The sequence below is a fragment of the Barbatula barbatula genome (genome assembly GCF_947034865.1).
Source record: "Barbatula barbatula genome assembly, chromosome: 3".
In the NCBI taxonomy this organism is placed as follows: Eukaryota; Metazoa; Chordata; class Actinopteri; order Cypriniformes; family Nemacheilidae; genus Barbatula; species Barbatula barbatula.
The window spans coordinates 1,380,687-1,397,789 of NC_136764.1; the positions used below are offsets into that span (position 1 = coordinate 1,380,687).

General features: G+C 40.7%; 1 protein-coding gene across 1 annotated transcript; it reads left to right on the top strand.

Moving 5' to 3' along the window:
- Positions 1 to 6,089: 6,089 nt before the first annotated feature.
- LOC306892170 (uncharacterized protein) lies at positions 6,090 to 9,734 on the top strand. Its single transcript, XM_079453042.1, has 7 exons — positions 6,090 to 6,133; positions 6,756 to 6,841; positions 6,988 to 7,188; positions 7,523 to 7,618; positions 8,262 to 8,457; positions 8,559 to 8,732; positions 8,841 to 9,734. The coding sequence occupies exons 2-7, from the start codon at positions 6,758 to 6,760 to the stop codon at positions 8,882 to 8,884; spliced, it is 795 nt and encodes a 264-aa protein (XP_079309168.1). The 5' UTR covers positions 6,090 to 6,133; positions 6,756 to 6,757; the 3' UTR covers positions 8,885 to 9,734.
- Positions 9,735 to 17,103: the final 7,369 nt, after the last annotated feature.

Consider the following 17,103-nt stretch of genomic DNA (forward strand, 5'->3'; position numbering starts at 1 on the left):
AACATGCCCTCTGTGCCACCTCTGATCACAGCAACATTCCCGCTGTGCCACCTCTGATCACCGCAACAACCACCAACATGCCCACTGTGCCACCTCTGATCACAGCAACATCCACCAACATGCCCGCTGTGCCACCTCTGATCACAGCAACATCCACCAACATGCCCACTGTGCCCCTCTGATCACAGCAACATCCACCAACATGCCCGCTGTGCCACCTCTGATCACCGCAACATCCACCAACATGCCCACTGTGCCACCTCTGATCACAGCAACATCCACCAACATGCCCACTGTGCCCCTCTGATCACAGCAACATCCACCAACATGCCCGCTGTGCCACCTCTGATCACAGCAACATCCACCAACATGCCCACTGTGCCCCTCTGATCACAGCAACATCCACCAACATGCCCGCTGTGCCACCTCTGATCACCGCAACATCCACCAACATGCCCACTGTGCCACCTCTGATCACAGCAACATCCACCAACATGCCCGCTGTGGCACCTCTGATCACCGCAACATCCACCAACATGCCCACTGTGCCACCTCTGATCACAGCAACATCCACCAACATGCCCGCTGTGCCACCTCTGATCACCGCAACATCCACCAACATGCCCACTGTGCCACCTCTGATCACAGCAACATCCACCAACATGCCCACTGTGCCACCTCTGATCACCGCAACATCCACCAACATGCCCGCTGTGCCACCTCTGATCACAGCAACATCCACCAACATGCCCGCTGTGCCACCTCTGATCACCGCAACATCCACCAACATGCCCACTGTGCCACCTCTGATCACAGCAACATCCACCAACATGCCCGCTGTGCCACCTCTGATCACAGCAACATCCACCAACATGCCCGCTGTGCCACCTCTGATCACCGCAACATCCACCAACATGCCCACTGTGCCACCTCTGATCACAGCAACATCCACCAACATGTCCGCTGTGCCACCTCTGATCACTGCAACATTCCCGCTGTGCCACCTCTGATCACCACAACATCCACCAACATGCCCACTGTGCCACCTCTGATCACAGCAACATTCCCGCTGTGCCACCTCTGATCACTGCAAAATCCACCAACATGCCCGCTGTGCCACCTCTGATCACCGCAAAATCCACCAACATGCCCGCTGTGCCACCTCTGATCACCGCAACATCCCCCAACATGCCCTCTGTGCCACCTCTGATCACCCCAATATCCGGAAACATGCCCGCTGTGCCCCCTCTGATCACCGCAACATCCGGCAACATGCCCGCTGTGCCACCTCTGATCACCGCAACATCCACCAGCATGCCCGCTGTGCCACCTCTGATCACCGCAACATCCACCAACATGCCCGCTGTTCCACCTCTGATCACCGCAACATCCACCAACATGCCCACTGTGCCACCTCTGATCACCGCAACATCCGGCAACATGCCCGCTGTGCCACCTCTGATCACCGCAAAATCCACCAACATGCCCGCTGTGCCACCTCTGATCACCGCAACATCCACCAACATGCCCACTGTGCCACCTCTGATCACCGCAACATCCGGCAACATGCCCGCTGTGCCACCTCTGATCACCGCAACATCCACCAACATGCCCGCTGTGCCACCTGTGATCACCGCAACATCCACCAACATGCCCGCTGTGCCACCTCTGATCACCGCAACATCCACCAACATGCCCGCTGTGCCACCTCTGATCACCGCAAAATCCACCAACATGCCCGCTGTGCCACCTCTGATCACCGCAACATCCACCAACATGCCCACTGTGCCACCTCTGATCACCGCAAAATCCACCAACATGCCCGCTGTGCCACCTCTGATCACCGCAACATCCACCAACATGCCCACTGTGCCACCTCTGATCACCGCAACATCCACCAACATGCCCACTGTGCCACCTCTGATCACCGCAAAATCCACCAACATGCCCGCTGTGCCACCTCTGATCACAGCAACATCCACCAACATGCCCGCTGTGCCACCTCTGATCACAGCAACATCCACCAACATGCCCGCTGTGCCACCTCTGATCACCGCAACATCCACCAACATGCCCTCTGTGCCACCTCTGATCACCGCAAAATCCACCAACATGCCCACTGTGCCACCTCTGATCACAGCAACATCCACCAACATGCCCGCTGTGCCACCTCTGATCACAGCAACATCCACCAACATGCCCGCTGTGCCACCTCTGATCACCGCAAAATCCACCAACATGCCCGCTGTGCCACCTCTGATCACCGCAAAATCCACCAACATGCCCGCTGTGCCACCTCTGATCACAGCAACATCCACCAACATGCCCGCTGTGCCACCTCTGATCACCGCAAAATCCACCAACATGCCCGCTGTGCCACCTCTGATCACCGCAAAATCCACCAACATGCCCGCTGTGCCACCTCTGATCACAGCAACATCCACCAACATGCCCGCTGTGCCACCTCTGATCACAGCAACATCCACCAACATGCCCGCTGTGCCACCTCTGATCACAGCAACATGCCCGCTGTGCCACCTCTGATCACCGCAACATCCACCAACATGCCCGCTGTGCCACCTCTGATCACAGCAACATGCCCGCTGTGCCACCTCTGATCACATATTTGTATATAACTAGGCTACAGTAGATTATATATTATTATTGTACTGTACATCTGATCCAACTGTGCGTATTATACATTTTTCAATAAAAAAACACTAAATTGGAAATCAATTGTCTCTTGTAAGCTTTGTATCAAGACCATTAGTAGATATCTACACATTACACATATGTTCAACTGTTCTGCATATCGTTAGTTACGCCACGGTTACCGTAGTAAGATTGTTTTTGCCAAAATACAACAACAACAAAATATCTTGAGTTTGATTCGGTTACAAATCTTTAATTTAGTCGTTCAACTACTGGACAAATAAGGAACAACAGGGGCGTAAATGCTGCAGTTAAGTCTCATTTCTTCTAGCGTGGAAGTGACGTTGAGCGCGCTGATGAACAGCGAGAGAAGCACCTCAAGGTAGGCAAGTTTTCAAAACACGTAAAACAATCGGGATGTTATTCAAGTGCTTTTTTTATTGCAAATCCTTTTTGCAGAATTTGATATCTTAGTGTATCTGCATCTCTCGGGCATTGTTTTCATGTTCACACGTTCACGTGGTTTTGGGGGTAGACATGTGTCGCACTTCTGTAGAAATCATTTTTTTAAACTAATATATATATATGTGTGTGTGTGTGTGTGTGTGTGTGTATCACGTTTTGTATCGTGCATTCCAATTAACATCAATCACACTGCAGTTCGAAACAAAAAAACATAATGAAAACATGATAACATCATCAAATGCATGATTTTTGAACCAAACTCTTCATATATGGAAATATAGGTCAAGTTTACTTTATTTATATAGCACATTTAAAACAGACACGGGTTTGACCAAAGTGCTTCACAAAAGACATAGCAACATAGAGTTAGTACAAAACTAAAACAAAGAACCAGAATAAAACACCAATACAATATAAGGACATGAATGCAATTCTAATAGGCCAATGAAAACAGATGGGTTTTTAAAATAAAGACTTTAGAAAGAGTCACAGTATTTGATTCCTTTTTGTTTCTGTTACACTTTGATTTATCTTGTTTTAATGTTTTTAGATCATCATCATGAGCAGCATCATATCCAGGTTGTCTGAATGGCAGAAGAAGAAGCTGTGCTCATTGCTCAATCATGCCAACCTCAGTCTGCTGTTTAAAGCCAGTGTGCATGGCTTTTAACCAGAAGTGTATCCGACAGGGCCCGACTGTTGTTGTAGCTTACAATAACACTGGTTATGTTTTTGGAGCTTACACTAGCAAAGATTATGCTCAGACAAATCAGAATATTGTCGATGAGAAAGCCTTTCTCTTCAGCTTTAATGACAAAAGTATTAAGGAAGATCCTATGCGTGTGTTCGGTGGAAATCCTCAGTATGCTTTTACTGATGCAGGTCCAAACTTTGGCTCGCTGGTGTTTCTTTATAACAACACGGCCACTGTGCAAAGTAATCCACAACCAGCTCTTTACCAGTTTGATCCTCAGCAGATGCACGGCAATGACTTAAATCTGGTCGAGTGTGAAGTGTACAGAGTGGAGGGTGAGTGTTATTTTGCATCAGACTTCTCTCAGAAATACAGTAAAGGAGCACATACTGAATTATTAGTTACTATTTTTGTGTACTTCTCTGCTTCCTCCCCAGACCGTGGAGGACTTACGGAGAAACCATGGAGAAATATCCAATGGAACGCTGAGTGAGTCGATTACCAAAATGTCGATTACCTTAAAGGGATATTTCAGAGGCAAAACTCAATTTCCCCATGACTCGCCCTCAACGCATCTTCACCGAATACGACTTTCTTCTTGAAGAATAATGCAGTTGGAGTTTAAATACAACGTATCATTTGGGGGGCAATTATTTGAAGCTTTAAAAAGTGTTGGACAAGGCTCTGTGGTCTTAACAAAGGTCCTCTGAAGCGATGCAATGCGTTTATTTAAGAGAAATATCCAAATTGACGGCGCTATAGACGTTAATGTCTAACTTCAGGTTTGTTTCATATACTTCACATTGGCAAGCAGGCACGTGCAGGGGATGCGGAGGATGCTTGAGCACCTGCCTTTTTGGCCCTTAATGGCGAAAGTACACTTTTGTCAAGGCAAATTTATTGTGCGGGTAACATCACGCTTTATGTTTAAATAACTTGTTCTAAATAAAAAAACATAATTTTCCAAGTTCGCCCAATTTTCAACTATTTCCAGATTCTGCAAGGGGGGTGTAAACTTTGGACTTCGACTTTAGGTGCAAATCCAATATTTGTAACTTCTGAAACATCACGATATAAAGCACTGCTGTAATGATCATTTAAGCCTTTTCCCTTGTGCACCTTTTATATTTTGAGCACCTTCCCCTTTAAAGTTCTCTGCATGGCCCTGTTGTCAAGTATGAAGTTATTGACGGATGTCCGGTTAGTTTCGTACTTATAGAATCAAGGCAGGCAAGAAGGGCCCTCTGGGAAAGAGACACCGTGTGTAATGGCATCCCAAACGAAAGCGAATATCTGAACGAAGGGCCCTTCCTGAAGTCTGTAGGCAAAGGATACATGCAGTGTTCACCTCAAGGAAGTGGGTGCAGTTTGTGAGGACGTGACCTTGAATGTGTTCTTGTAAAGCAAGTGAATACGGTACAGAAATTTTACTTTGGCTTTGTTTGAATGTAATACACATTGCTTCTGTCAGTGATAAAAATGTGATGTTAAGATGGTTAAACGTAGTAGTTAAGTTTGAAGAAAATGTTTAATAAGACTCTAGCTGTGTTGTATAATGATATAGCTATTTGTTATATGTTATAGCCAGGCTTTATATACTTTATTAAACACCAGACAGAGAAAAAGGAAAACCAGCTGAAATAAGACAATTAGTGGCTTTGAAAATTTGCTATTTTAATAAAGGTAATGCACAGCAAAATAATAATCCTCCAATGCCAATTGTCACTCCTAAAAGTATTCCTGATTTGGCTAACCATGCCCCACAAGGTCCTAATTTTAAATGAAACCAATCCCATATTTTTTCAGCTTTTCCAGCATTAGCTGCCAATTCTATTTGTAATTTGTTCATAGCTTTTGTAAATGTTTCTTCTGGTGCTGTATTATTAGGGATATATGTGCAACATTGGTTTCAAAATAATACGCACAAACCTCCTTTGTCTGCTAACTTCCAATTAAGGGCTATTAGTCTATTTTGCTATGTAATTTTACTGATTGCATCTAATTGTTCTCCTAAAGAAATGAAAGCTTCTTTGAGATACCTAATGAATATTTGTTGATTGTAGTATATATAATTGTAGTCTCAGCCTCAGACGTCACTCCAATGATCCGTTGGCTGAACGTCTTTTTTGGAAAATGACTTTGCTCCCCCCGGGACCTATTTGCTCACCTTGGCATCATTCCCCAAAGTGCTGGGCGTGGCCACTGATACTGCGCTTGAGGAAAGATTGAATCGTGTCTGAGACATAAGTAGGCAGGTTTGCTTTCAACCTTTACATATTGACCAGGATTGTGAAGGTCGACGTATCTCCAAAAAAACTAAAGGTAAGAGAAACATAACTGCCTATGATTTGCATTGAGGTTTATGTCATTTTCTCTCTCTTTCTCTCTGTAGTTCGATACATATTTTCAATTGAAGTTTAATTTAATTGATGAATTTAGTTTATTATAGTCAATTAATACGCTTTATTTAGTTTTTATCTACCTTTAGTTCTAACTGTTGTGTTAAATATAATGTATTATCACGTTTTTGGGTACGGATTCACAAAACAGTTCTTGTGGCGAAATATAAAATTGTTCTTAAGATAAATTATAGGAAGGTCATAAAAGTGTTCCATCCTAAACATTTTCACAAATCTTTTCTTGAGAACACCTTAATTTTTCCAAAAGAATAAAATGACGTATGCTTTGTAAATCAATCTCGAGAAAAAAAATGTAAGAACTGCTGTAAGAAGTTTTTTTCAGGTATAAGAAACATTCCTGACTTTATTCTTAAATTACAGTTTCAAGGAAAATATGGAAGTTCAGATGAATTTTCTTCTTAAGAATGTTGTGTGATAACCTATTTGCGTTACAATAAAAAAATGTGCACAAACTAGTTTTTATTTGATCAAAGAAAACTTTATCATTCTTTAATGTAATTAAATGTATATCATTTTGTCCACAGACATGGACGTCAGACTGGTGTGTTTGGTGGCGTTTGTGATCGCCTCTGCTGTGCCGTACATCAAGGCTAATGGGAGCCCGACAGATGTAAGAATCTCTTTCATTACTATTTTTATTGCAGGTGTTCAATCCGAGATCTGTCACGATTATTTAGAAGCTTGATGGTATTGTGATGGAAAGGGTGTTGGTTTTAACAATAGACTTGAGATGTTTCTGGTGTTTCTTTCTGCTAGAACAACTTCACCCGCAGTGACTGTAGAAACACCAAATTGTGTGTGGAAAAACCGAAGCAATGTGACCCTTCAGGCGCCTCCGATTGCTTCTTCGTCTCTACGAGAATCAACGCCACAGATTCGAGTCTGACCATAGAGCTCAGCGGTAACTCCACCGGTTACATCGCCGTTGCAGCCGGACTTCAGTCCAATGTGTCTCAGGTAAACTAAACAGCTAAACGTTGGACACGAACTCCTTCTGTGTCACATCAGTGTTATCGCCAAGATCACGGGATGGTTTAAACTGGGAACACCTGCCTATCTTACCTGGCACACATACCGTCAGTTAAAGAAGATTTCATTACAAATATTTCATCAGGCATGCAAACAGTACCATTGTTAAAGAGTTGGCATAAATAAACAGGATCAAGTCTTAATGAAAAACCACCCACAAAGCATACATAACCGAGAAATGATTGTTCATCTACATCTCTCCCGAAAGTTTTCAAGAATCATTTCTTTTCTTCATAACATTTATTTTATCTTTTATGTGCAGGGATCCAATATTGTCTTTGTCTGTGGCAATAACAACAGCACGTTCGTCTTCCACACCAGAAAATTCTCAAACACTACGCAGCTGACAGCCGAATTAGTAAGACATTTCTGATCATATCTTTTGAGCTTTGTTCCTTAGTCCTTAAGTTACTTTTAAAATAGATGTATTTTATTTTTATGTACACACTGGAAAACATTGCTGTAGTTTTGGGGCAGGTTTGCCAGTCACCTACTTTAGAATTAGGTTTTCAATTTCAACTTAACTTTAACCAAAATTAAAAAACACTCTGACTTCTGAGATTGAACAAGAAGATCTATCTTGTTTTTAGTAAGATTATTTGAAACTTCTTAAATTACGATACATTTTCATAACAAGAAAAGTGACCTCAGATATTTAATATTGTTTTATGAAAGAAAATATCAGGAACTAAGTTAATGTTTAAAACAAAATTGTATATTAAATGTACAGTAAGTTTCTGGCAAACCTGCTGCAAAACTACAGCAAAGTTTTCCAGTGTATGAAGCATACTGTAAAAAAGATGAATGGCTTTACAAGTCATATGAATTTAATTTAGAGATTCAATTTAGAGAGGCCAATAATTGGTCTCATATTTTTAAAGTTAAATAAATTCCAATGGCTTGATATCTATGTATTCATTTGATTTGAAAGAAAGTTGATGTTTTTACAGTATATTTCCAGATAATATAAAGTTGTATATTGTTTCTCTCTATTTTCACAGCCCAACAGTGTAAGCAACATCCAGTACAGTCTTAAATCGCCGAGTTTTATTCAGTGTACTTTCACCATCCCCATCAATTCAAACTACACTGAAGCTCTAAGCAACTTTGGCATCAACATCACAACATTCAACATCAGCAACTCTGCTAATACAACATCTGGTACATTCATTGATGTCTTTACAGGTTCACTCAATGGTAGGTGTTTGATTTTGAAATGTACTGAAAGTGAACAATATGCCAAAAGAAATGAAGACGATTGAAGCTGAGTGTGATCATTTCCTTTTTTTTATTTAAAGGCTCTGTTCTTATTGGCGACCCGAAGAGCGCATTCGGCTCCTCTGTTTCTGTAAAACTGGCTGATGTTAATTCTTCTAGTGTCACAAATCCAACAATCATGCCTACCAAACCTACAACCATCACAACGGCTTCAACAACCACAAAAAGTGGCAGCACCTCGCTCTTCAGTCAAGGTCAGTAAACAGCTCTGAAGTTCTCATGTGCGGTTTTATTTCACTCATTTACAAATGCAACAAAACTCTAAATCTAAATAACGCTTTTATTCCTCTTTCTTCTCTCAGCTGCTCTTATCCTGCTCGCTGCAGTCGCTCTGCGTTTTCTCTGAAGGACTTGAGGAAAACATTTTATAGTTGTGCAATAAGTATCTGTGATGTAGAATGTGTATTTGATGTTTGCACATTTTCTGGATAAACAGACGTTCCATTTTCACCGTCAAAACAAATTGTATGTCGGCTGTGTTTTGGCACTGGTCTGTCTGTAAAGCCAACACTTTTCATTGAGTTGTTTTAAGATTCCAGTATCTTTATTATTTATTACTGATGGAAATGATCATGAAAACTCACTTTTGTAATTTGATTTGAAGTTACATTGAAGCTATACAGATGACTATAACACATGCGTTAATAAGTAATTTAACAAATTTAATCAATATAACAATAGTGTTCCTTTGTGATGTTGAATACTGACGATGAACACTAGACACGATTGAACTCCTTATTTTGGGAAACTGATGGCATCGTCTCTCTTTCATCACATGTTTTTTTTCACATCATTTATAGACGGGACCGGGGTCAGTTGTCAAAAAGGATTAAAAAGTCTATTCTCAATTATGTGAAATATGTATTTACAGTGTAAAACATTGAGATAATGTTAACACATTGACCTTAGAGAACAGTTTAATGTTGGTATTTTAGTTCAACACATTTAAAATGTGATTCAGAAGAGGAGCAACATGTATTTGACTAAATTCCTTTTTTTCTAAACTTTATAGATATTATAATAATAATTTTGCTGATTTTCTTTGGCCATGAAATTTGATATTGTAACAGCCCCATTCTCTGTCTCCGGGCCTCCAGATCGATGTTGTTTTCTACTGAGCACCAGAAACACAGATCAAATGATTCCATTGTTTATATAATAATGTTTGATATTACTATTAAATTCTTATGCATTTCAGTTTATTGTAAGGGCTTTGGGATTCATGAGTGGGTGAAATGTACGTAAGCTGAATATTCTTCGAGTAAGTAGCCCATAGTTTAGGTTTTAGCAATTTTGGTGCTTTACTTTTCATTTAAAATAGATTTGTTCATTTTTATGTTTCTATATACAGTAACAGTCATTCATTTCTATTTTAGTTTTGTTTATTTGTTATTATAATTTTTATGTTTTAAACTTATTTCGGTTTATTTTTTAGGCAAGACTTTTTTATTAGCTCAATATTTAATTTAATGTCAATGAACTCTTAACAGAGCTAGGTAGTGAGGGCCTGCCTTGTGGTTAGGAGAGCTCCTGACTACTAGCGAGATCCGACAACGGTGTGGTCTTGTGGATCACCAGATGACATTGAACCTATGCATCGAGGCTTCAGCGATCACTGGGCTGGGAAACCTGGATTATTGCCTGACCACGTGCGAGATCTAAGAGACTACTAGAGCTGCGCATTCACTGTGCGGGTGCCACCGAAACCTGGATTATTGCCTGACCCAGTGCGAGATTGAGCTCTGTGTCTCCTGTCTTCGTGGATCTGGCATCTGGGAGATTTCAGCAAGCCTTGACTAAAGTTGAACAAGTTGATCAATTTTATGAATGACTCTAAAGGGAACCTAATGAACTCGCTTGAGTGAGGCTACACTGGGGGCTGTTCGCATCACATAACTTCTAAATTACAACTTTTTTTAATTTATGGATTTACACATTCGCTCAGTGATCGAATTGAAGGGGGACTGGGGGGTTCCGGGACCCCCTAATAAGACAATAGGGCCCCCCCTTAAGAAGTAAAAAATTGATTTAGGATGACCAATGTGCTTCAATTCATGCAATGGATATGGTCAATTTATTTACAATAATTGATATTGGTCTATTGGCTAGTTGTCAAGTCTCTTTTAATTGGTTTTTAAACCGCTAAGCTAGCGCATCGTTGACATGTTTGTCTTTCCATTGAAGCTAATCTTAGCTAAGAAAAGGAGAATAATAAACCTCCACTCGCAGTCGGGACGAGGAAGATTCTACTTTTTCGAGAGGTAATTTTCTCTCCATATCTTTCCACTAGACAAACTATATTTATCAAATTATTATTAGGCCTGGTTCTGAGGTGCTAGAGATCCCAAAGAAGATGATTGACAGCTTTTTTTAAATGATAAAGGGAGTGCTCGTCATGCGGTTTCTGTGATATATATATATATATATAATCATTATATATATATATATATATATATAATCATTTCAATGTTGTATAACGGTCCCTCGCCTCCACCTACTGGACGTAACTTTGTGAACTGCCCGGATGTCGTTGAAAAGTCCCCACAACACTCGCGCGCAGACTGACAGTTGGTCTCGTCACGATTTATATTTGTAATATCTAATAAACTCGTTTCTTGCATTTAAACAAGTCTTTGGGAAACAACATTATTATCACAAAGTGTCAATCATCCTGTTGTTTTTGAGGAAAAAAGTAAATACTACATTGGTAAATAATGCTAGAATGATTGTGTTGGACGTACACTACCGTTCACGAGTCATTTCTGTTCACGAAGCCTGCAACATAAAGTAAAAGAAGTCTTTCCTTTTAATTAAGTTTGTAATAAATTGTATAATATAGTTATGTGTTGCTGGTCCACATTTCAGAGACCCCGCAGTCGGATTACTAGCATATGCAAATGTATACCTACATATTTACATATGGTTGTTTACGTTTTTAGTGGCACACACCGCTGAACACGTGTAATTAAAGAGAGCGGTCTTGTGCTACCACCACTCGTCGCCGGTGGACTAACACTTGATGTTTAGTTTTGTTGTATAATAATTTGATGCCCTTAAAGAATTATTGAGGAAAACAAACCAAAAATGTGTCTAGTATACGGTGGAATATGCAAAATAATTAAAAAAAAAAGACGGTAAATTTGTTTGCAGTAAAAAGATTTACAACTACAAAACAAATGATGGCCTGATTGATGACAATCTGACTGGAAGACATGTGGCCAATAATGAACTTACACTTATTGATTCTCCTACAACTGCCACTAGGTGACACCAAACTGACTAACATAAGATGGAGCGGAACACAAGCGTTTCATTTTTTTTAGGTATCGGCAAATATTTTATTTCTGTATATGAGAATCAATATCTGCTTGTATCGTGATGTCCATTTTACACCCCTACAGATAACAAAATAAACAGAGATACGCAGTGAGATTCAGATCTGGAATTAAGAGTAAGAGGATAGAGAAAAGAAGCAAAGAAATACTTTCTCTTGTCATTGTTGTGGAGACCAAAAGAATGTTTAAACCTTATTTTGTTTTGCTTTGTGGCGCTATCTCAATATTTCTGTGTTAGTTTTAGCATCATGAAAGCACATGCTCAACCAGTGGTGCGTGTCCGGGGTAGGAGTCAGGACTCTGTGTTTGTCTGGAAGTAAAAGACCACCCGCTGGCCCAATGGCGTGGTTGAAGGGGTCTTGTGTTCTTCTTCTCCTCAGTGCTTCTACATGAAGTTATTTAAAACAGAATTGTTACAATATGGTACAATCTACATTACTCTGACCGATCTGACTCCAATTTTAATATAATATAAGTTATATGACATTTCCAATTTATCTGTTGATCGTAGTTAATTTTATCTGTTAATCTTCATACTTTATCTATAGTCATCCTTCGAGTCTCACGCCGGCCGAGTACGTGGATCTCACAGTCACAAAACTGTCAGTTCAGATTTTTAGTCACATGTTGCCGGGTAAACTAGTTTTTTTATTTTTGTTGTTTATTTGTTATATTAAAAGTCTGTTTTACGTTCGCCGGTTCCCGCCTCCTTCCTTCCTTTTACTGAACCGTGTTACAATGATCAAAATAGTATATGAATAAAATAAAAACACAAAGTTTATCATACCTGGCAGATCGAGACACACAGTTGTAGTGTGGGAAGTTCTGGTTACAGATGCTTCCCTGAGTCTTTTGTCAATGCACCTTATATACCCAGATGTCACAAAGAATCATGAATTCAATGGTCATTGTAATTGTCATATGTAATGTGTCAGCCCTTTTCCAATGATCATGGCCTGAAGAGAGGAAGGGGAGAGGTGTGATAAGAAGAGGGTTCAGATCATGGACATCAACCCCTGATGGGAGGTCAGAATATCATTCCTCAGGATTTTGCAACAAATGGGGTTTTATTGTTTTTGTCCCCGCATCACAAACAACCGTAGTTCTTAGCACTTGTCCAGCTGTCTCACGGGCTAATGGAAGCTGGGAGGAGCATAAGTGGAAAAAACACATTTAGAGGAAATAAAAGAGGAAAAAAAACACTGAAAAACCCTCATGCAAGCCAAACTTGAATAATCATTCAGGAAGTTATTCTAACGATATAGCGAGAGGTTAATTTCTTCGAAATGTCTGAACACGCCGCACTTTCCAGACACATGTCTGTTTGTATTAAATTTAGACCAGCGTGATGCAGCATCATTGGCTCAACAAACTGTGAGTTTATGGCCATGTGGTGAAAAAAAAGGTCTCCTGCAAGAAGTCATGGCTTTGTTAACCCATGCATACTGAAAACAAATAAGCACTGGAGTCACTTTTGGAAAAGGTTAAATATGAATAAACTGAAAATTGGGAATAAACTTCAAAGAAAAAGTGCAGAAACAAAAATGCTGAAATAATATGAATCGACAGATTTAAGACAAAACATTACCTAAACCAGACCATGTTCACCGTAATGATCTGTAGTATTTTGTTTTTGTGTACTAGAAATTTGAAACCTTAAAAAGGTGGTTTACTTTGCAATTTTTCTTTGTTAAATAAACATTCCAAGTTGAGTAAATGTACATAAACTTGCCATGAGAGTAAATCGATCGTTTGATTTAAGTTTCGCTTTCATTTTCCCTTGTTTCACACGATTCTTTGAACGGTTTATCTCTTTGGCAATTTGTCCATGCCCTGATATGTTCTTCCTGGTCATGAAGGAATGAGGAATTATTTTGTTGGCACCTCTAATGGGTGTTCGCACAATGCTATAACAAAAAAATCAGAACAAATTATGTAAAGAAATTCAGAAATTAACACAAATCAAAAACTCAAAATAAAACTAAATCATAAAAACAAAAGAAAAGAATGTCCTCACTATAAGAAACGCAATGACTGACAACTTCTCCAAAAAGAAAAACACAACCACAAGAAAACATGTTAGACAAAGTCTAAAGAGACGAAATACACCAATTTGCAGGGCTGGGGTAACCCACCGAAGTGATCACTAGCACTACTGATCCAAAAGCACATGAACTCAAGTCACATACTCATGCAACGAATATGAATGAAGAAAACACACAAACATTTTTCAGTTTTAATCGCCAGCTGGAATTTCTCCACTAGTGACCACATGCTGGACTTACCAAACGAGGATAGACGAGCTTTACAATCCGTTCACAGGACAGAATAAAGCCTTCAAACAACCCGCTGATCACATATCATTGGTGGAATAACAAGGAAATTATACAATCTGGTTCACCAATCCATCTTGGGCAGCTTGACACAAGACAACTGGAACAGCTGCACCAGGGCACAAATCCTGAACTTCTTCTGGCGTGACAAGGCATCAGCATTGTGGATGCTCTTACCTGATCTACAGTGGTGTGCACAAGTGTTTGTCCCTTCCCGATTTTTTTGCATGTTTGTCACACTTTAATATTTCAGATCATGAAACAAATTTAAATATTAGTCAAAGATAACATAAGTTAACACAACATGCAGTATTTAAATAAAGGTTTTTATTATTAAGGAAAAAACAAAATCCAAACTACATGCTACATGTGAAAAAGTGTTTGCCCCCCTATTAAACCATAACTTAACTGTGGTTTATCACACCTGAGTTCTATTTCTCTAGCCACACCCAGGCCTGAATACTGTCACACCAATCAAGAAATCCATGGAGTACCTTCCCAGGAGTGGCTGTCCGACCAAATTTACCTATAGAGCACAGCAACGACTTATCCAAGAGTCACAAAAGACCCCACAACAACATCAAAAGAACTGCAGGCCTCACTTGCCTCAGTTAAGGTCTCTACCATAAGAAACAGACTGAGCAAAACAATTCCAAGTTCCAAGACGAAAACCGCTCCTGAGCAAAAAAAAACAAAGGCTCGTCTCGGTTTTCCAAGAAAACTTCTTGATGAACCCCAAGACTTTTGGGAAAATACACTGATGGACTGATGAGACAAAAGTTAAGCTTTTTGAAAGGTGTGTGTCCCATTACGTCTGGCGTAAAAGTAACAATGCATTTAAGAAAAGAACATCACACTAAAAGTAAAATATGGTGGTGGTAGTGTTATGATATGGGGCTGTTTTGCTGCTTCAGGACCTGGAAGACTTGCTGTGATAAATGAAACCATGAATTCTGCTGTCTACAAAAGAACCAGCTTTCCTGTAGCTCAGTGGTAAATGCCTAAATGTAAATGTAAAAAAAATTCTGAAGGAGAATGTCCGGCCATCTGTTTGGGACCTCAAGCTGAAGCGCACTTGGGTGCTGCAGCAGGACAATGATCCAAAACACACCAGCAAGTCCACGGCGGAATGGCTGAAGGAAAACAAAATGAAGACTTTGGAGTGGCCTAGTCAAAGTCCTGACCTGAATCCTATTGAGATGCTGTGGCAAGACCTTAAAAAGGCGGTTCATGCTCAAAAAAGCTGTTTTGGGTCTATCTCACTCACTAACAGGGACCTGATTGTACCAGTTGTCAAGGTCCATGGTAGAAAACCAACATGCCCCTGCCAGCGTGTCCAATGTCTCCACAGTATGGTGTAGTGGGAAGGCATCCTTCCTGGTCTTAAAATTCAAATGATGGTAGTCTACACACATGCATAGGCTACCGTTCTTCTTCTTGACCAGGACAATGGGCGAAGCTTAAGGACTGCAGCTCTCTCTTATTACCTGCACCTCAAGAAGTTGGTTAATGTGTGCCTTCACTACCTTGTACTCGGAAGGGGGAATATGCGTATTCCGCTGCCACACAAGGACCTCATCTAGCAAGGGGATATCATGGGAAATGAGATTTGTGGAGGGAAACACAGAAGAATACTTTACCAGAGGAGTCCTCACCTTACCTTGTTCTTCCGCTGACAACACAGACAAATCAATTGCCCTGATCTGCTCTTGTACAGATGGGAAAGCCTGCACAACTTGTGTACTCACCCTAGCCGAAACCTCCAGAACTTCGGTTACCTAAGGGGGTAAGCTAACCACACATACATGGTTGATAGTGCCTACGACCATGCTAGTGTCACAGATCAGTACCAGTTTGGGACACAAGCCCAAGCTTCAAATCATGCAGAGAATCCGACTACACCACCCCAGGACTTGCACCAAGGGAAAATACATTAAAGCATGTAAGTTCAGTCCCTTAGAAGAGAGGTAGGCCTGAGACGTGAGGGTAAATATAAACATACAAATCTTTATTAATACAGCAAAGGTTCTTAAAGTTATTAGGGAGCCACACTCGCTGATCGGCCAACCTAGCTCTCACTCACCAAACCCCATTACATTCAAATACATCAATACATCTATCATGCCACAGACACACAGACTGTACCATGGCCCACCTGTGCTAGAGCAGAAGATGCCAACAAACCTGCTGGAAGACCAGAATCGGGTGGCTCAAACAGTACTGTCCCACTAGAGTACTGTGCAGACCACGTTACAGCAACCAATTGGTGCCTCTTGGGATGCGACACACCCGACGTCCCTGCACTTTGACTCGACCCCCCTGTTCTGAGACTGGCTGAACTTCAATGTGATGGCAATTAGTGTGGTCACGGTACCAACATTTTAGTAGTCTGTACCAATACCAGTAAAATTCCACGGTTCTCGGAACAAAAATGTATTCCAAGGTAAAACACCAGTACATGCTAATTGAAACACAATTTTATAAATAAAGCTCATTGTTAATATAAATGTATAAAAAGCAAGGCCATTTTGTTTACATGAAATTTACAAGATACTTGATGCTGAAACTGTTGTGTGCTCAATGGGGTTTTTTATGCTGATGAACATCCTCCTCAGTCTGCTGCTGTATAAGACAAAAATAATAAACTTCAGAAAAACAACTGACAGATCAAACATGCATATGCAATGCAAACCTCAGTTTTTATATAACATTTAATAGCATTAGTTACCATTATCACTTGAAACAGATGTCCTTCCTCAGCATGCCTGGCTGGTGAAGCCCCAATGACAACAAAGACTCTACTATGTACAACTAGAGATAAACTAACAAAAGACCTTCCTATGTGAGATGAACCTATAATTTTAAAATAATGGGTATGTGATTCCTGTATATTTTGG